Source organism: Oncorhynchus mykiss, chromosome 10 (assembly GCF_013265735.2).
Source record: "Oncorhynchus mykiss isolate Arlee chromosome 10, USDA_OmykA_1.1, whole genome shotgun sequence".
NCBI classification, from domain to species: Eukaryota; Metazoa; Chordata; class Actinopteri; order Salmoniformes; family Salmonidae; genus Oncorhynchus; species Oncorhynchus mykiss.
Window position 1 is genome coordinate 44,419,631 of NC_048574.1, and position 20,678 is coordinate 44,440,308.

At 47.7% G+C, this 20,678-nt stretch overlaps 2 protein-coding genes across 3 annotated transcripts in view; both read left to right on the plus strand.

Moving 5' to 3' along the window:
• Positions 1–19,845, plus strand: part of LOC110534006 (leucine-rich repeat transmembrane protein FLRT1) — a 37,701-nt gene extending 17,856 nt beyond the window's left edge. The window contains exons 2-3 of one of the 2 annotated variants that reach the window (XM_021618624.2): positions 2,816–3,628; positions 14,220–19,845. In XM_021618624.2, the coding sequence (XP_021474299.1) occupies positions 14,335–16,416 (2,082 nt within the window). In that variant the 5' untranslated portion in view covers positions 2,816–3,628; positions 14,220–14,334 and the 3' untranslated portion in view covers positions 16,417–19,845. The remainder of the gene's footprint in view (positions 1–2,815; positions 3,629–14,219) is intronic. The other variant, XM_021618625.2, reaches the window with a different exon arrangement.
• LOC118966782 (dentin sialophosphoprotein-like) lies at positions 9,436–9,795 on the plus strand (the record flags this gene model as incomplete). Its single annotated transcript, XM_036990396.1, has 1 exon — positions 9,436–9,795. A coding segment is annotated over one exon (360 nt), but the record flags the coding sequence as incomplete, so codon positions are not given.
• Positions 19,846–20,678: the final 833 nt, after the last annotated feature.

Genomic DNA, 20,678 nt, shown 5'->3' on the forward strand with positions numbered 1-20,678 from the left:
GACACAGAATGAGAGAGGCAGAGAGAATGAGAGAGACCGAGAGAATGAGAGAGACCGAGAGAATGAGAGAATGAGAGAGACACAGAATGAGAGAGACAGAGAGAATGAGAGAGACAGAGAGGATGAGAGACAGAGAGAATGAGAGAGACCGATTGAATGAGAGAGGCCGAGAGAATGAGAGAGACCGAGAGAATGAGAGAGACCGAGAGAATGAGAGAGACCGAGAGAATGAGAGAGACCGAGAGAATGAGAGAGACAGAGAGACAGAGAGGATGAGAGAGACAGAGAGGATGAGAGCGACAGAGAGGATGAGAGAGACAGAGAGGATGAGAGAGACAGAGAGGATGAGAGAGACAGAGAGACAGAGAGGATGAGAGAGGGTAAATTGAGCATCACATGCTGCATATGGGTCTCTTAATTAACTGTGCTAAAAGCTTTCTTATTAGGACTGATGCTCTACAGTGGAGGGAGGAAGAGAAAACACTCTCTTTCAGCTGCCCGCCGAGCCTAGCCTCAGAGACACAGAGACAGGGAATAAGGAGGAGTTTACTGTAAATGTTGTCCTAGGTGTGAAAGAAGAAAAGTTTGGGGCCATCTGATAATGTGAGTTAATCTCACATACTTTCTCTCTTCGCTCTGTATTCATAATTGTTGTTATTCCCCCACTCCGCTGCTCTCTCTCTCTCTCTCTCCTCTCCCCTCTCTCTCCACTGCCAGTGAATAGATGTTATGTGCAGCACCGTGTTAAAAGTCCAGTCACATCGCACCGTGTCTGTGCGAGAGAGTATGTGTGTGTCCAATCATTTCAGGTTACTGCGTCTCCGCTGTCTCCAATGACTGATTCACATGAAATCAGAGTGACTAACAAATGGACACACACTGTATTGTATTCTCCGTTTATGTACTCGAACACATCTTTGCCAAAACAGTATAGGATTTTCCTTTCTCTAATGCCTTTGGGAACAATAAAAGGCTAAATGGAGAGAGTGGAAGAGGAAGGCAGGCAGAAGGGAAACGGGCTGTGATGCTTCAATGCAATTTTAATAATAGAATAAGCTAATAAACACAGAGCAATACAACCGGCTCATCTTTACATTTTACTGCTGACTGGGGACTGTTGGCAGTCTCTTGGTGGCTGTTCTGCATCCAGCACCCACACATCATACCCATAATTCATACACTGACAGATGGCCTAATTCAGCCGATCACAACATTATCACATTCATGTATTCACAATCACATGAAGCTCCAGAAGACCCACGTGGGAAGAAAAGATGCAAGCGTACACAGCATCTGATCACACATTCCGAGCACGCACACGCACACACACACACACACACGCTCAACAAATACAAAAGCAATAATCCTCAAAATCACATTCATAATACCCTCTTTCTCTCTCTCTCTCACACACACACACACACACACACACACACACACACACACACACACACACACACACACACACACACACACACACACACACACACACACACACACACACACACACACACACACACACACACACACACACGTTAGCGAGGGATTGGGCATGCTTGTGTTTGCCTTAGGATTGACCAGTGTCCCTTCCCTGTCACTCGTTGAGTTGAGCCTAATTGAACCGTTGCTCAGGCTGACAGTAATTCCTGCTTCCAACCTATCCTCCAATGAGTTCATGACCCCTCCCCTCCTCTCTTCCCTGTCATCTCCCTCACCCTTTCCCTTCCCACCTCCATTTCCCCCATCCCTCACTAAATGATAAATTGAGAGGCAGAGATGAGGGGATGGTGTGTACAGAATAGTTGAAGAGCGAGAGGGAGGAACACACTGAGCCGTACACACACACACACACACACACACTCTCACACAACTATAAACCTACATAAATGTAGCATTATTCACACAGAGATTTCACACACCCATATGTGAATGTTATTCACACTTCAGCAAGGTCTCTCTCATACTTCCCGCTGCTCAGGAAGGGTGTTATCACAGCTGTTTCTCCTCACACATCCCGACAGTCCAATGTGCGACGCGGGGTCTACGTTTTTGCATCCATTTGAATGTTAATCCTCCAACGTGCTCACCGTTCCTCACCCAGCATGACCCCATTCCCCATAGGTGCGTAGGCTAAATGCTGTTGAGCGTATAAAAGAGGTGTATGAAGGGCGTTTATGTGCATTTTACGTTCTACTAAAATCCCTGAAGCATAAAAAGGACAATACCTATGTGATGAGATTCGGATTGTTGCTGTATCCCGGCTTCTTCTGCTCTCACATCAATGGCTTCCCCCAGAGCTCCGTGTGTGGTATTACTACAGGGTGTTAGAACGGACACCTGGAGAGTTTACACTGTAAATCAGGGTTGGGGTCAATTCCAATTCAAAACACTCGACTCTGGAAGTGAACGTAAAGCTTCAGTTGTTTTAAATGAATAGCTTCTCCTTTTCAGTTTATTGATTCACCACTGACAATACATTTATTTTTTTTTCTTCAATTATTCAATTGGAGTTTTAGTTTACTTGACTGACATTTCAAATTGACCCCAACCCTGCTTTAAATACAACCGACAGATACTGTGCATGTTGATTCATGAATGGATGGATAGATGGTCAAATTATTCCATAGTACTTATTCAGATTGTTCTGCTTTTCGTCATTCGCTAATCATAGCAACACGTCAAGTTGTCACGGTAACCGGTGACCCTTTCGTCAAGTTCAAGTGTTGTTGAACACGACTGTGCGTCATTGTTACTGTATCTATGGCATAGGGCTGTGCCACGCCCTCACGCATGGCTTTTTCTGTTTTCTTCACAGAGAGTCACTGTGAAAGGCTGAGGCTACAGTGGAGCATCAAACGACAGGTGTGACTGAAGAGGCATTTCAACCCCTCTGATCAACACAGAGAGGAATCTGTCTCTACTGGCGTCAGGACAGGTCGACCTAAAAAAAGATTGTCAAAAGTTTCAAGAACGCTACCCTCAAAGAAGCAAGGCTGACGATATCAAGTCCTTGAATGGGACTATCATGTCTTATGATTGGCCTCAGTTCATTTGTTTTCAAATACCAAAGCCTAATAATGGGTGACATGGTTTAATGCTCGCAATGTTGTTAGTTCAAGAACACTTGAACTAACAAGAAGACTAATATATTTGGTGGGATTCAGTTTTGGTAAAGGAACTGAGGCATAGAATCGAATCGAATAGAATAGAATAGGGCAACAGGATCTTAGGCTAAACCTACTTTTAATCTTTTTAGATCCGTCAAAATATTCAGTCTCCTTAGTATATTCCATCCCATTCTGCCCAGCTCTGGGAGGGAAACGGATAAGATGATGTGGACTCCGCTCCGATTGGGATATGGCTTTGAGATCAGACATTCCGGGAATCGAAGCGAGGGCTCTACTGAGATAGAGCGCACTCTGTTACTCCCACAGCCAGCAGCATTTTCTCTGAAGGATTTTTTTCTTGGGAAAATCCAAGCCCACACCAAGGCCTAAGGCAAGTGTACAGTAGGGCTGCCTGGGAGTAGTCGGAATCCTAGCGGTGGACTGGATCTATTTATCCACTGCACCAGGACCCACAGGCTCCAGGGGAGACAGACTCACAGCTCCAGCTTGGACAAGACGAGGTGAGAGAGCTGTGTTCGCATCATCTCCACTAACAATTAGCCATGGATTTAATTAGCACTATCTCGCTACCACAAATCTGTATAATTTACAACACAAAGGGGCCTTTTTTATTCAAAGTAACACATTTAGATAGCACATCAGCCTGTAATAGACTAACCGATTGATGAATTGTGTTGTGGTTTCCTGATCGGTGCAATAGTAATTAGTGTACGGGACTGGAAGAGATGCTGAATGTTATTATCCAGTGTTTGTTTATTGGGAGGGTTTGTCAGAGAGAGGGTTTCCGGGGCTTTTTCTCTTTTAGGTATTCATCATCTGAAGGAGAAAGGGACAGTAAGACTGGATTAAAGAAGCACCGCCGTAGACCAGAGAGAGAGAGAGAGAGAGAGAGAGAGAGACAGAACGAGAGGGAGAGAAAGAGAGAGAGAGAGAGAGAGAGAGAGAGAGAGAGAGAGAGGTATGGGAAGAGAGGAGCGAATAGTGCACTGGTCACACACCAAAGGATGCATAGAAATGTGCAGAGAGAGGGAGAGGAAGAGGGACGGATGAAATGGGAGAATCAAAGGGAGACGAGGAGTAGGCGATAAAAAGAGCCACTTACTCATCAAACAGAGAGAATGAAGGATTAAGACATGTTTTGATATAAGTACATAGACGTGCAGGGAGAGGAAGAAGGAACTTTGTGAATAGCAAGAGTAGGGGAGAGAGGGAAGAGAAACAGGGCAGCATGTGAAACAGGGCAGCATGGTGAAACAGAGGGAGAGAGAGAGAGAGAGAGAGAGAGAGAGAGAGAGAGAACCAGGGAGAAATTGTGACTCAATCAGCCACCTCATTGCTCACGCAGGGCACGTGCAGGAGAGGAGTGTGACAAGGAAGGCAGAGGGAGGAAAGGAAAGAGAGAGAGAAACGGTGTCTTCAATTAGACATGTTACACAAACCTCTCTCTTTAATATTGCACATTAGAACATTGGCTTGAATCCTCCCCACACATGCATAAACAGCGGCAAATATGTGCATGCAGTAGTAGACACACATACAGTGGAGGCTTGCAGGAGGACTTATAGGAGGACGGGCTCATTGTAAATGGCTGGAGTGGAATTAATGGAATGGAGTAAAACATGTGGTTTCCATATGTTTGATGTGTTTGATACCGTTCCGTTGAGTCCATTCCAGCCATTACAATGAGCCCGTCCTGCTATATTTCCTCCCACCAGCCTCTGACATACACACACACACACAGGTCATTTCCTGTGTAATGTGTATGTCTATTTTATCTCTACACTGGGCAGTGTACTGTATGCCAACAGAGCTGGGGAGGGAGGATGAGCAGGAGGAGGGGGTGGCTTATAGCCTCAACAGATGATACAGGCTGTCTCAGGTTCTGCCTGGCCTCTGCACGTCCAGTTCAACCGCTCCAAACCACCACCATGCTCAAACTGAGAAGCAGGGCCAGAGTGACGGCAACAAACAACTATTTAATGTACAGTAATCCATCTAAAAGATATATTCTGCCCCCATCCGACCATTACTCAGTGTTAGCTAACACCCCCCTCCCCCCCTCCTGTCCTGAAATCTAAATAGTGGATTTGATTTATTAATGGGTATTCTCTGCTTTTAATTTCTACTTTGGTTAAAAGTGTTGCTAACTCAACTAATAAAAAATGGACTCCCGGATGTACTCCCGGAATATAAGTATGTTAGACGGAAAGAGAGATAGAGTCAGAGAGAGAGAGGAAGAGAAATTGAGAGTTTTAAATCTAGTGTCTTTCCTGTAATTGCCAAATAACATAAGTGGATAAAAGAAAGTTCATGCATAGATATTGAGTTTTCTAAAAACCTGTGTTTGTGCAGTATTGCCTTATAAGCAAATGGAATCTATAGCAGGTTGTGTGTGTGTCCACTACAGTACTTCTAGTCTGGCTGGGAAATGCAATAACAGAGAGAGTGAAGTGCCAACATGGCAAAACGTCCATGATGATGGAGCACCTCTTTCAATTCAGATCGAACAGCCAACCTGGACATATCACAGTCAGGAATTCACTGAGTTCGTCAGCACCAGAAATCACATGCACCATTTCATATTCATATATTCCTATTTTATATCATCTGATGTATTTGTTATTCGCCTCTGCTCATGTGTCAGAGTGGCCCTCCACTCCATGCGGCAGCATTGTGCTGCGCGGGGGGGGGGGGGGGGGGGGGCAACGACTCCTCTGTTAATGCTTACAGGATTTGCTTTTAATCTGGGGTTCCTGGGGTAGAGACATGGAGCCAAATGACTTCATAGAGCAGCAGTAACAGCAGAGGCAGAGACAGTAGTAACAGCAGCAGAGACAGTAGTAACAGCAGCAGCAGCAGTGACAGTAGTAACAGCAGCGGGCAGAGACAGTAGTAACAGCAGCAGCAGCGACAGTAGTAACAGCAGCAGCAGAGACAGTAGTAACAGCAGCAGCAGAGACAGTAGTAACAGCAGCAGAGACAGTAGTAACAGCAGCAGCAGTGACAGTAGTAACAGCAGCGGGCAGAGACAGTAGTAACAGCAGCAGCAGAGACAGTAGTAACAGCAGCAGCAGAGACAGTAGTAACAGCAGCAGCAGAGACAGTAGTAACAGCAGCAGAGACAGTAGTAACAGCAGCAGCAGAGACAGTAGAAACAGCAGCAGCAGAGACAGTAGAAACAGCAGCAGCAGTGACAGTAGTAACAGCAGCAGCAGAGACAGTAGTAACAGCAGCAGCAGAGACAGTAGTAACAGCAGCAGCAGAGACAGTAGTAACAGCAGCAGCAGAGACAGTAGAAACAGCAGCAGCAGTGACAGTAGTAACAGCAGCAGCAGTGACAGTAGTAACAGCAGCAGCAGAGACAGTAGTAACAGCGGCAGCAGAGACAGTAGAAACAGCAGCAGCAGTGACAGTAGTAACAGCAGCAGCAGCAACAGTAGTAACAGCAGCAGCAGAGACAGTAGTAACAGCAGCAGCAGCAACAGTAGTAACAGCAGCAGCAACAGTAGTAACAGCAGCAGCAGAGACAGTAGTAACAGCAGCAGCAGAGACAGTAGTAACAGCAGCAGCAGAGACAGTAGTAACAGCAGCAGCAGCGACAGTGGTAGCAACAGCAGCAGCAGCAACAGTAGTAACAGCAGCAGCAGTGACAGTAGTAACAGCAGCAGCAGCAACAGTAGTAACAGCAGCAGCAGTGACAGTAGTAACAGCAGCAGCAGTGACAGTAGTAACAGCAGCAGCAGAGACAGTAGTAACAGCAGAGACAGTAGTAACAGCAGCATCAGCAGTGACAGTAGTAACAGCAGAGACAGTAGTAACAGCAGCATCAGCAGTGACAGTAGTAACAGCAGCATCAGCAGTGACAGTAGTAACAGCAGCATCAGCAGAGACAGTAGTAACAGCAGCAGCGACAGTAGTAACAGCAGCAGCAGCGACAGTAGTAACAGCAGCAGAGACAGTAGTAACAGCAGCATCAGCAGTGACAGTAGTAACAGCAGAGACAGTAGTAACAGCAGAGACAGTAGTAACAGCAGCATCAGCAGTGACAGTAGTAACAGCAGAGACAGTAGTAACAGCAGTGACAGTAGTAACAGCAGCAGTGACAGTAGTAACAGCAGCAGCAGCGACAGTAGTAACAGCAGCAGCGACAGTAGTACAGCAGCAGCAGCAACAGTAGTAACAGCAGCAGCAGAGACAGTAGTAACAGCAGCTGCAGAGACAGTAGTAACAGCAGCGACAGTAGTAACAGCAGTGACAGTAGTAACAGCAGCAGTGACAGTAGTAACAGCAGCAGCAGCAACAGTAGTAACAGCAGCTGCAGAGACAGTAGTAACAGCAGCGACAGTAGTAACAGCAGCAGCGACAGTAGTACAGCAGCAGCAGCAGTGACAGTAGTACAGCAGCAGCGACAGTAGTACAGCAGCAGCAGCAGTGACAGTAGTAACAGCAGCAGCGACAGTAGTAACAGCAGCAGCAGCAACAGTAGTAACAGCAGCAGCAGCAACAGTAGTAACAGCAGCAGCAGAGACAGTAGTAACAGCAGCAGCAGAGACAGTAGTAACAGCAGCAGCAGAGACAGTAGTAACAGCAGCAGCAGCGACAGTGGTAGCAACAGCAGCAGCAGCAACAGTAGTAACAGCAGCAGCAGTGACAGTAGTAACAGCAGAGACAGTAGTAACAGCAGCAGCAGCGACAGTAGTAACAGCAGCAGCAGCAACAGTAGTAACAGCAGCAGCAGAGACAGTAGTAACAGCAGAGACAGTAGTAACAGCAGCAGCAGCGACAGTAGTAACAGCAGCAGCGACAGTAGTAACAGCAGCAGCAGAGACAGTAGTAACAGCAGCAGCAGTGACAGTAGTAACAGCAGCAGCGACAGTAGTAACAGCAGCAGCAGCAACAGTAGTAACAGCAGCAGCAGAGACAGTAGTAACAGCAGCAGCAGAGACAGTAGTAACAGCAGCAGCAGTGACAGTAGTAACAGCAGCTGCAGAGACAGTAGTAACAGCAGCAACAGTAGTAACAGCAGCAGCAACAGTAGTAACAGCAGCAGCAGTGACCGTAGTAACAGCAGCAGCAGAGACAGTAGTAACAGCAGCAGCAGCAACAGTAGTAGCAGCAGCAGCAGTGACAGTAGTAACAGCAGCAGCAACATTAGTAACAGCAGCAGCAGAGACAGTAGTAACAGCAGCAGCAGAGACAGTAGTAACAGCAGCAGCAGAGACAGTAGTAACAGCAGCAGATACAGTAGTAACAGCAGCAGCAGAGACAGTAGTAACAGCAGAGGCAGAGACAGTAGTAACAGCAGCAGTGACAGTAGTAACAGCAGCAGTGACAGTAGTAACAGCAGCAGAGACAGTAGTAACAGCAGCAGCAGTGACAGTAGTAACAGCAGCAGAGACAGTAGTAACAGCAGCAGCAGAGACAGTAGAAACAGCAGCAGCGACAGTAGTAACAGCAGCAGAGACAGTAGTAACAGCAGCAGTGACAGTAGTAACAGCAGCAGCAGAGACAGTAGTAACAGCAGAGACAGTAGTAACAGCAGCATCAGCAGTGACAGTAGTAACAGCAGAGACAGTAGTAACAGCAGCATCAGCAGTGACAGTAGTAACAGCAGCATCAGCAGTGACAGTAGTAACAGCAGCATCAGCAGAGACAGTAGTAACAGCAGCAGCGACAGTAGTAACAGCAGCAGCAGCGACAGTAGTAACAGCAGCAGAGACAGTAGTAACAGCAGCATCAGCAGTGACAGTAGTAACAGCAGAGACAGTAGTAACAGCAGAGACAGTAGTAACAGCAGCATCAGCAGTGACAGTAGTAACAGCAGAGACAGTAGTAACAGCAGTGACAGTAGTAACAGCAGCAGTGACAGTAGTAACAGCAGCAGCAGCGACAGTAGTAACAGCAGCAGCGACAGTAGTACAGCAGCAGCAGCAACAGTAGTAACAGCAGCAGCAGAGACAGTAGTAACAGCAGCTGCAGAGACAGTAGTAACAGCAGCGACAGTAGTAACAGCAGTGACAGTAGTAACAGCAGCAGTGACAGTAGTAACAGCAGCAGCAGCAACAGTAGTAACAGCAGCTGCAGAGACAGTAGTAACAGCAGCGACAGTAGTAACAGCAGCAGCGACAGTAGTACAGCAGCAGCAGCAGTGACAGTAGTACAGCAGCAGCGACAGTAGTACAGCAGCAGCAGCAGTGACAGTAGTAACAGCAGCAGCGACAGTAGTAACAGCAGCAGCAGCAACAGTAGTAACAGCAGCAGCAGCAACAGTAGTAACAGCAGCAGCAGAGACAGTAGTAACAGCAGCAGCAGAGACAGTAGTAACAGCAGCAGCAGAGACAGTAGTAACAGCAGCAGCAGCGACAGTGGTAGCAACAGCAGCAGCAGCAACAGTAGTAACAGCAGCAGCAGTGACAGTAGTAACAGCAGAGACAGTAGTAACAGCAGCAGCAGCGACAGTAGTAACAGCAGCAGCAGCAACAGTAGTAACAGCAGCAGCAGAGACAGTAGTAACAGCAGAGACAGTAGTAACAGCAGCAGCAGCGACAGTAGTAACAGCAGCAGCGACAGTAGTAACAGCAGCAGCAGAGACAGTAGTAACAGCAGCAGCAGTGACAGTAGTAACAGCAGCAGCGACAGTAGTAACAGCAGCAGCAGCAACAGTAGTAACAGCAGCAGCAGAGACAGTAGTAACAGCAGCAGCAGAGACAGTAGTAACAGCAGCAGCAGTGACAGTAGTAACAGCAGCTGCAGAGACAGTAGTAACAGCAGCAACAGTAGTAACAGCAGCAGCAACAGTAGTAACAGCAGCAGCAGTGACCGTAGTAACAGCAGCAGCAGAGACAGTAGTAACAGCAGCAGCAGCAACAGTAGTAGCAGCAGCAGCAGTGACAGTAGTAACAGCAGCAGCAACATTAGTAACAGCAGCAGCAGAGACAGTAGTAACAGCAGCAGCAGAGACAGTAGTAACAGCAGCAGCAGAGACAGTAGTAACAGCAGCAGATACAGTAGTAACAGCAGCAGCAGAGACAGTAGTAACAGCAGAGGCAGAGACAGTAGTAACAGCAGCAGTGACAGTAGTAACAGCAGCAGTGACAGTAGTAACAGCAGCAGAGACAGTAGTAACAGCAGCAGCAGTGACAGTAGTAACAGCAGCAGAGACAGTAGTAACAGCAGCAGCAGAGACAGTAGAAACAGCAGCAGCGACAGTAGTAACAGCAGCAGAGACAGTAGTAACAGCAGCAGTGACAGTAGTAACAGCAGCAGCAGAGACAGTAGAAACAGCAGCAGCAGTGACAGTAGTAACAGCAGCAGCAGAGACAGTAGTAACAGCAGCAGAGACAGTAGTAACAGCAGCAGCAGAGACAGTAGTAACAGCAGCAGAGACAGTAGTAACAGCAGCAGTGACAGTAGTAACAGCAGCAGCAGAGACAGTAGTAACAGCAGCAGCAGTGACAGTAGTAACAGCAGCAGCAGTGACAGTAGTAACAGCAGCAGTGACAGTAGTAACAGCAGCAGCAGAGACAGTAGTAACAGCAGCAGCAGTGACAGTAGTAACAGCAGCAGCAGTGACAGTAGTAACAGCAGCAGCAGAGACAGTAGTAACAGCAGCAGCAGAGACAGTAGTAACAGCAGCAGCAGAGACAGTAGTAACAGCAGCAGCAGAGACAGTAGTAACAGCAGCAGCAGAGACAGTAGTAACAGCAGCAGCAGAGACAGTAGGAACAGCAACAGCAGCAACAGTGACAGTAGTAACAGCAGCAACAGTGACAGTAGTAACAGCAGCAGCAGCGACAGTGGTAGCAACAGCAGCATCAGAGACAGTAGTAACAGCAGCAACAGCGACAGTAGTAACAGCAGCAGCAGTGACAGTAGTAACAGCAGCAGCAGAGACAGTAGTAACAGCAGCAGCAGAGACAGTAGTAACAGCAGCAACAGTGACAGTAGTAACAGCAGCAGCAGAGACAGTAGTAACAGCAGCAGCAGTGACAGTAGTAACAGCAGCAGCAGAGACAGTAGTAACAGCAGCAGCAGAGACAGTAGTAACAGCAGCAGCAGAGACAGTAGTAACAGCAGCATCAGCAGCGAGTCGGGAAAAATGGCCACAAGATGGATGCTGTCTCAGATCCCAGGTGGAACATGCATAGTGGTGTAGTGCTCACATCAAGGCACTTATCCTCAATGGCTCATGGGTAACATTCTAATCCGACATTCACGGCTGTTACTGAAACGTTCACAGAAATCATGTCGTACTGTCACTGGGAGATTTGACTTAAGAGTTGAATGTGCGTGCGTATCTCATGTTTGGATTAGGCACTAAGGGACAGTATTCAGATGAAAGGTAAGATATGGTAACAGTACCGTCTGCAAGTTACTTTGATTTTAAGCATCTGCTCGGAGTTTATAAATTGAGTGGATTAGGTACGTCCATGTAGTTATCTATAAATTGATGTGTGCATCTTTCAAGCCATTAATAATGATATATTTTAAATGTATTTAATACAATCATGTGTTTTTGTAGAGTCACGTTCATTTGTAGACTACAGGACATTTTGAAGGCAGCTGATTCAGATTTACTAGCAGTAGCATCAGTTCAGAACTAATGACTCTGAAGAGGCCCAGGGTCTTTTCCAGACAAGCAATGAGGCTCACTGATTGGACTCTGCTGACTCAAGCACAATGAATGGGGTTCTAATAGTTTCTCTCTCACAGAAAATACTATATACACTGTACATTACTGCCAAAGACAAGGCCTTGCAGAATGGTTCATTCATCCTATATTGAGATGCATACAAACAATAATCTACGGGCATTCGATTTTGGGGAGTTGATAGTACAAGGATGACTGAATCGGGACGTATTGTAGCATAGCAAAAGTATATGGGGAATGTTTTTTTCTTCTCAGCCTTCTCTGTTTTGACCATCCTTTGATTTATTTATTTCCTTCATCACCTTGGCCATCTCTTGTTTGCATCACGCCTTCCTCTGCACCAATCCCTAAATTTGAAATTAGATTCAAGGACATGGGCATGTAAGATAAGCTTCGTGCCAGTATTATCTCCACTCTGCCATCAATCGAGGGGATTTCCCGATACACTGCCATCGTCTTTGGTTATCATTCCCAGATTTTCCTTATCATGAATATGTGGATGTGAGTGCTGCTAGATATGGTTTCTGTGGTGGATATCATGGTGAAGATAGCAACAGTCAATGCGCTCATTCTAGAACTGCTCTCTCTCTCTCTCCTTCCTCTCTCCCTCCTATGTCTCTCTCTCTCTCTTTCTGTCTCCCTCCTCTCTCTCTCCTATGTGTGTCTGTCTCTCTCTCTCCTCTGTCTCTCCTTTTTCTGTCTCTCTCTCTCTCTCTCGCTCTCTCTCTCTGTCTCTCTCCCTCCCTCTGTCTCTCTCCCTCCCTCTCTCTCTCTCTCTCCCTCCCTCTGTCTCTCTCTCTCCCTCCCTCTGTCTCTCTCTCCCTCCCTCTGTCTCTCTCTCTCCCTCCCTCTGTCTCTCTCTCTCTCTCCCTCCCTCTCTCTCTCTCTCCCTCCCTCCCTCTGTCTCTCTCTCTACCTCCCTCTGTCTGTCTCTCTTTCTCTCCCTCCCTCTGTCTCTCTCTCCCTCTGTCTCTCTCCCTCCCTCCCTCCCTCACTCGTTCTCTCTGTCTCTCTCGTTCCCTCTCTCCCTCCTCTCTGTCTCTCTCGTTCTCTCTATGTAAATTGATCCGGCTGTCCTCTCCATCTTGCTCCAGTTCCAGTATTGGAAAATGTAGGGCTGTTTTGTGTACTGTACCCTGCCTTAGGCGACTGCCTGTCTGGCCAGCCCATTTCCACACAAACACCCTCCCCATTCCCTTCACGCAGCCCCACATTGCCTGACGTCTCCCAAATACAGATGACTGTAACTTTGACTGCAGCAACGTGTGGGGACACATGCAGTACGTGTCGTGTACAGCTTGGCTCATGCTCACACACGTCTATAGACATCTGTGACTGTACACTGCCACACAGCGTGTACCCCTACAATTATACACAGACACACACAGTCTCTCACAACCTTAATGCATCTGCACCGTAGCTGTAAATTAGGTAATTTTCTGTGGATTGGACCAGCCCTGAAAGCATAAGCCAAATGAGTAACCATGGAATGAACAAACTAATGTAACTGTAGGAAGTGCTTAAGATAGATAAACTAGGTGCCATTCTTTCTGACGCCTGCTTAATCCACCCAATCACAACTCAATATGTTCCCCTAATCCCTCCCACTCTCTCTGCCACATCAATCAATCTTGCCTTTAAAGGGACTGACCCAAATACACTCTTATTTGCACAGCTGCTCAGACTCAAAAATACACACAGCGACTCGCTCTACACTGCCACAAACACATACTGTACACACACACAAACACATACTGTACACTCATGCTCACACACACAAACACATACTGTACACTCATGCTTACACACACACACACACACACACACACACACACACACACACACAGAATAGTTCATGTAAAAATTGTGGGATGTTCTGTTTACACAATCTGCTTGGCCAGTGCGCTCTGGAAGAATTCAAACAAATACACTAGTGTATATGTTATAGGGCCAGGAGATGTCCCTGAACATGTGGTCAGACCAGCAATAACAGGCCCTAGTTATTGGATTTAACCAGGCCCGGTTCTTTCAGTAGACAGATCACAAAACTGTATGGATTGTGTTGTAATTTCCCTTTACTGTCTGACTCAATTTCTCAAAATGATTTGATATATTTGATATATTTCATTGTTTCTTTTACTGAAAGAAAAATACTCTCCAACTCCTGCTGGAAGCAGATTACAATACTGCCACTTCACCATGACAAGGGGATTGAAGTCGAGATATTAAAAGGGATTATAATACTGTAGCAGTTCAATTTCCATGTGACCATGAATCATTTGTTGGATATGGTTTAGGCAGAATTAAATAAGGTTACATTGTCAAGCTTGTTATATCCTGGCAATTTGAAGTGATTTTGGAATTTCAATGAAACCTTCTTAGTAATCTGGTCACTTGAGCGGATTGTTAACTAAAACCTGTCTCCTTTTCATTCTTTCCAGGGCTGAAGGAGCTGGCCTGATTTGAGCTCTTCATTAGGATTCAAGCAGCTAAGACGTTGAGACCGAGAGGAAGGGAAGTTGAGACCGAGAGGAAGGGAAGTCGATTATCAGCACCATGGCGCCGGAGGGAGTGGCCGAGCTGCGCGATTGGCTGTTCCTGCTGATGCTCTGCCTGACTCTGTTGGCCGAGGTGCTGGAGGTTGCTGCAGCCACAGGGTACGATGAGGAGGAAGACTTGGTGTGCCCCTCTGTCTGCCGATGTGATGAGGACTTCATCTACTGCAACGACCGTGGCCTGAGCTCTATCCCCCCTCTGCCCCCCTCTGCCACTGTGCTCTACCTTCAGAACAACCACATAGACAACGCCGGGCTCCCCACCTCCCTGGAGCGACACCTAACGGTCCGAGTGGTCTACCTGTACGATAACGAGCTGGATGACTTCCCCATGCACCTGCCCCCTTCCCTCCGGGAGCTGCACCTGCAGGACAACAACATCCGTACGCTTCCCCGCTCCACCCTGGCCCGCATGCCTCTACTGGAGAAGCTGCACCTGGACGACAACTCTGTCTCCACCGTCAGCATCGAAGACAAGGCCTTCGTTGACAACCCGCGGCTGCGTCTGCTCTTCCTGTCTCGTAACCACCTGTCCAGCATCCCCTCTGGGCTCCCGGCCTCTCTGGAGGAGCTGAGGCTGGACGACAACCGCATCTCCACCATCCCCACCCACGCCTTCCGCGGCCTCTCCTCCCTGCGACGCCTCGTCCTGGACGGAAACCTCCTGGCCAATCAGCGCATCGCAGACGACACCTTCTCCCGCCTCTCCAATTTGACAGAGCTTTCGCTGGTGCGTAACTCCCTCCTGACACCGCCACTCAACCTGCCCAGCGCCCACTTGCAACGTCTCTCCCTGCAGGACAATGCTCTGATCCACATGCCCCGTGGCTCCTTGGACGGCATGAGGAGGCTCCAAAGACTAGACCTGTCTGGCAACAACCTGACCACCCTGCCTCGGGGCCTGTTCAAAGACCTGGACAGCCTGGGACAACTGCTGGTGCGGGGGAATCCCTGGCACTGTGGCTGTAACCTGCGCTGGCTACATGACTGGCTGCACGCTAGGGGTAACTCCATCACGGTGAGGGGCCTCACCTGCCAGGCGCCCGAAAAGGTTAGAGACATGACCCTCAAGGACCTGACCAGCCAGATGGAGGAGTGCGAAGTCACAGGGGTAGTGTCTGCCGGGGCCGGGGCTGGAGCCACAGGCAGTGGGACCAGAGACAGAGTGGGTGGAGTAGGAGGAGTTGCCGCTAGCTCCACCACCCTTTCCCCTCCACAGGGCTCCCTCTTCACCCTGCGCTCCAAGCGGCCCGGCCTGGGGCTACCAGACTCTGGTCTAGACTACACCCTGGGTAGCAGTGGAGTAGGTAAGAGCCTGGCCCTGAATGTCAAGCCCCTGGCCCACGACAGCATTCGTGTCACCTGGAGCGTGGCCCAGCCCACCTCCTCCTTCAGACTCAGCTGGCTGCGGCTGGGCACCAGTGCTGCCATGGGCTCCATCACAGAGACCCTGGTGAGAGGAGACCGCAGAGAGTACCTGCTCACCTCCCTGCAACCCCGCTCCAGCTACATCATCTGCATGGTGCCCCTGGCGGCCAGCTCCGGGGGTAAAGGAGCCATGGCAGGCGGAGACTCTGACTCAGATGAAGCTCCAGTGTGCGCTAAAGCTGAGACGTCAGACCCCAGTCAGCCAGATGTGGGCCAGGAGGACAACCAGGACTCGGAACACATGGCTACTCTGCCTCTGGCTGGGATCATTGGAGGAGCTACTGTCATCGTTTCTCTGGCCCTCATATTCGCCATCTTCTGCTGGTACGGGCATCGGGCCGGACGCCTGTCTTCTCGTGATCAATACAGCCGTGGCAGCTCCAGGAAGAGCAAGCACTACGATGACTACATTGAGTCAGGCACAAAGAAGGACACCACCATCCTGGAGATCCGAGGCCCAGGGTTCCAGATGACGCCCATGGTTACCCACCAGCCGCCCAAGCCCCTCCGGGAGGATTACATCATCCACACTATATTCCCCTCCAATGGCACCGGCCTCTACAAAGGTGCCCACCAAGTGTCCAATGCAGGGTATGGCACCAACCGTGGCTATAGAGAAAGAGGGATCCCAGATATAGACTACTGTTACACGTGATCGACCTGGCCCGTTCCACACTGTTCTAGATGTACTGTATGGATACTGTATTTTGTCCGCATGGGTTCTTCTGAAGAGCCACTTCGTGCCTTCCTCTTCTAGTCTCCCATTCCAACTAAGCCAGCGGTTCACTGCACTGACACTATTTGAATAATTGGCTGGGGGGCCTGCAGGAAACAGCTAGCTGGTACACAAGCAGCAGGAGCGAACGAACGGCCCATTACAGGTGTTCATACGGACTGCTTCTTCACACACTTAGTAATGATCAGTGGATGTTTTCCTTCACTGCTCCCTCTCTCAGTGAGACAAGTGAGAAGAATGTGCCCTCTGTGTTGAGACTGCAGGATATTGTCACTTACAGATCAGTTCCATTCCAGGTCTTACGTTTGGCAAGCCACACCAAGATGGAAGGTTCAAAAGTCCTGAAAGGGTCAGAGAGACAAACTTCTTAGATACGCATCACTTGCCCACTGGCCATATTTTGCCCTCTTGTCTCGTCCGTTTAAAATGCCTCAACTATCCTGTGGTGCCCAGTGTGTCCTATCAGTTACCTGAAGACAGGGCTCTGTAAAAGCTGTGAATAGTTCTCTTTCAAACAGCCCACATAACCGCTTGTCTTAAAGCAGACTAGTTGTGGCCTGGTCCAGTGGTTCCACCGGGTGAGGGTTGTGTCAGGGGTGAGGGTCTTGTCAGGGGTGAGGGTCCTTGATGATATCCTTGATGACTTTCGCAAGTTAACGGAACAATGCATTGAGTTCAATTGCAGCCCAGGCTTGTAGACACTTTACTTAGATAGACATCCACTGGACTGTGTTTGGAGAAGTCATTGTTCCCTGCGTGTTTCTTTGATCAGTCCCTCATTGCTACCCTTATTTATTGGTTGGGGGGGGGGGGGGGGACTCACACTGGACCTGGACTTTTGTGATTGGGAAGTTACTCCTTCTTTCTTTTTTTTGAACAAGAAGAAGATACAAAACAACTCTTGAGGTCCAACTGATGGTTAAAATTTTCTTGACTGCACCAGCTTGAATGTTTATGTACACCTTTTTAATGAAACTATCTGCAGCAAAAGAGACATTGTCCGATTACAGTGCAGAAGTTGGTTAATAAGAGCCCCCCCGAGACTGACAAATCACTCCTTTGAGACATAAGAGTCCAACCTCCATTCTCCCTCTTGTGCCTGTGTACTTATCCGGTTACCTTAGAAGGTGGTGGTATTCGGGTGAGAAGGGGAGCCTCCCTCACTAGATGGCATTCTGTGTTGTTCCCCAGTGGGCCCGATTCCCAACAGGACAGAGGACTTCTGTGGAGCATCCTGTGGACAGACACAGCATTCATGTAAACGGGAATCGGGAAAATGAGTGTGTAAACAGCGAGATATATCAGGTAGATGATCAAAACCGTAACACTGTGGACCTGCACTGTGGGAGGGGGTGAGGGAGGTGGAGGATCTGAGGTGGGGGTGAGACGAACAGTGGGGTGAGTTCTATTTTACTTTGTGTAGGCACTAGTGATAGTCCTCAACTCAGTCCACTTCTCCTTCCAAGTAGCACTACAAATGTAAATGAATCAGCACTTACAGCAACGTAACAGGGAGGGAGGAGGGCAGAGAAATAGACCTTGAGAGACACAGAGGAAAGGCGAGAGACAGATTCAGATGCAGAAGACGGCACAGAAATGATGCCTCTGGAACGACGGGGTTCATCCGTGCATAAACCTATTTGTCATAGCCTGCTACTCCACATTGCTGTAATATTTTCCATTGCTTGTTAATCACTTTACGGTTTCCAAGGTGGAAACGAATCGTGCTTCCTTGGCTGTTCTGTCTGATAGGATTTCATAGTAGGCCGACTGTCAGGCAATATGTCTGAGGAGTGTTCATTTTATTTTAAATACAACATGTGAAACTGGAACAACCAACACTGTTGGTGGCAGGTTTATATTTTGGAAAATGTTGATAGAAATTAGAGCAATTTAATGTTATTCATTTTATGCTGTTAACATGACAATCACTCAGTTCCACTTTGAGATATCATCCACACCTGTCTCTACAGGAAAAACTAAAATACTGAGCCTTTTAAAAAAAAGTGTACAATTTTTTTTGTGGTAGTGTCCCTGTTAAGTGTACACCTGCTTAGAGATCCATTCTTACAGAGGGGTCACAGTTAAAGTATAAATCGATCACATTACAGCAACAACGTCGCCATTTCACCTCATGCAAGAGTACAAAGAACTGTTAAAATATTGTTTTCCTGATCTGAAAGTAGCCACACATTGGGTTATTAGTGAGGGGAAGAATCATATCACAGCTTACATACAGAAAGCAGGCATATTTCACTGTTCATTCCCCGTCGCCTCTATTACTCCACCACTCTCCTATAAAACACATTGTATTTCTTTGGTGTGCAAGTATTGTTCCTAGTTGAGCTTGCATGCCTAGATGTGTATGTTTGGGCAAAATTGAGAGAGAGAGAAAGTACCATTTCCATTTTAGCCGACACTTTTATACATTTTCATATTGGTCCCCTGTGGGAATCAAACCCACAACCATGGTGTTACCAACTGAGCTACACAGAACCTTAGTAGGTATGCAGATTGTGTGCATCGCCGTAAGAGCAGGCAGCACTTGCGGTCATTTTGTTTAGTTATTTTGACCATCTGCATATTTTACTGCTCCTGCTGACTGGACCAGCAGTTGGTGTGTGTGTGTGTGTGTGTGTGTGTGTGTGTGTGTGTGTGTGTGTGTGTGTGTGTGTGTGTGTGTGTGTGTGTGTGTGTGTGTGTGTGTGTCAGATCGTGTGGCTCCTGAAGAATCAGAGGAGCAGTTGTTCCACCTGCAGCCCATTAACACAGACGTCTCCTCACCTTGTTTGCCGAGTCGGTGTTTCTGTCAAGAGAATATACTTCTGCTGTCTGTGCTCAGACCGATGCGAACCGCACAATAACAGAGAGCGCAAACGGGGTCAGCTTGGGAGTTGTTACCCAGCACACTTTTTTTAAGCTTTCCGGGTGAAATGGTGCTCTCATCATAATCATCATTATCATCCTTTTATTGCACATTTAAATCCACATTCAGCGCGCCCTCTTCATGCCCCTTTCCCTTCGTGGAGTGCCCATCACCCAACCCACACAGGAGGTGGATAGCCTTTGGTATGCTGAGTGGATCCAGGTTTCAGGCGCCAACAAACACAAGGGTCCGTGGTTTGATGGTTTAAGAATCCGAGCAAGGAATTATTTGACTGTTATCAGTAGTGTGCTTTCTGTTCTTTTCTTTTGGTCTGCCCTTCCATATTTTCCCTGTGTACTTTTTGTAGGTTGCTGCTTTTGAAACATCCTCCTTTGTTGGACTCTGTGTTATACTGAGGAACAATGAACTATTTTGTATAAAGATGTCTCTTTTCTATGTGAGTAAAGGAGACATGCAAAGCCTTGTGGAGTCCAGAGCCTGGTTTTTGTTTGTGTGTGTGTGTGTGTGTGTGTGTGTGTTCCTCATTAAAGTTGTCTACCTAACACAGTTGTTCTCAACAGAAGCCAAGCAGCTCTGTTAGCTGTGGTATAGATGTTTTGATTTCCACTGCTTCTGCCCCCTCATATCCCACAGGCAAATACACACACACACACACACACACACACAGCTGATAGACCCACAATGATTACCATTACTCATGGTCCTCTGTTCTTGATTTCCTCTGTTCAAACACACGCAGCTCCTATAACAGACGTTAACCTGTTCTCACTGGCCTGTTTATGAGCATTTTTAAACTACGTCTCATCCTACTGGACTCCCTAATACTGAAGGGACATTATCACAGCAATTCTGCTGACTATAAGAATGTGACAAACAAGGGAATCAAATCAAATGTAATTATATAGCCCTTCGTACATCAGCTGATATCTCAAAGTGCTGTACAGAAACCCAGCCTAAAACCCCAAACAGCAAGCAATGCAGGTGTAGAAGCATGGTGGCTAGGAAAAACTCCCTAGAAAGGCCAAAACCTAGGAAGAAACCTAGAGAGGAACCAGGCTATGAGGGGTGGCCAGTCCTCTTCTGGCTCTGCCGGGTGGATATTATAACAGAACATGGCCAAGATGTTCAAATGTTCATAAATGACCAGCATGGTCAAATAATAATAATCACAGTAGTTGTCGAGGGTGCAGCAAGTCAGCACCTCAGGAGTAAATGTCAGTTGGCTTTTCATAGCCGATCATTAAGAGTATCCCTACCACTCCTGCTGTCTCTAGAGAGTTGAAAACAGCAGGTC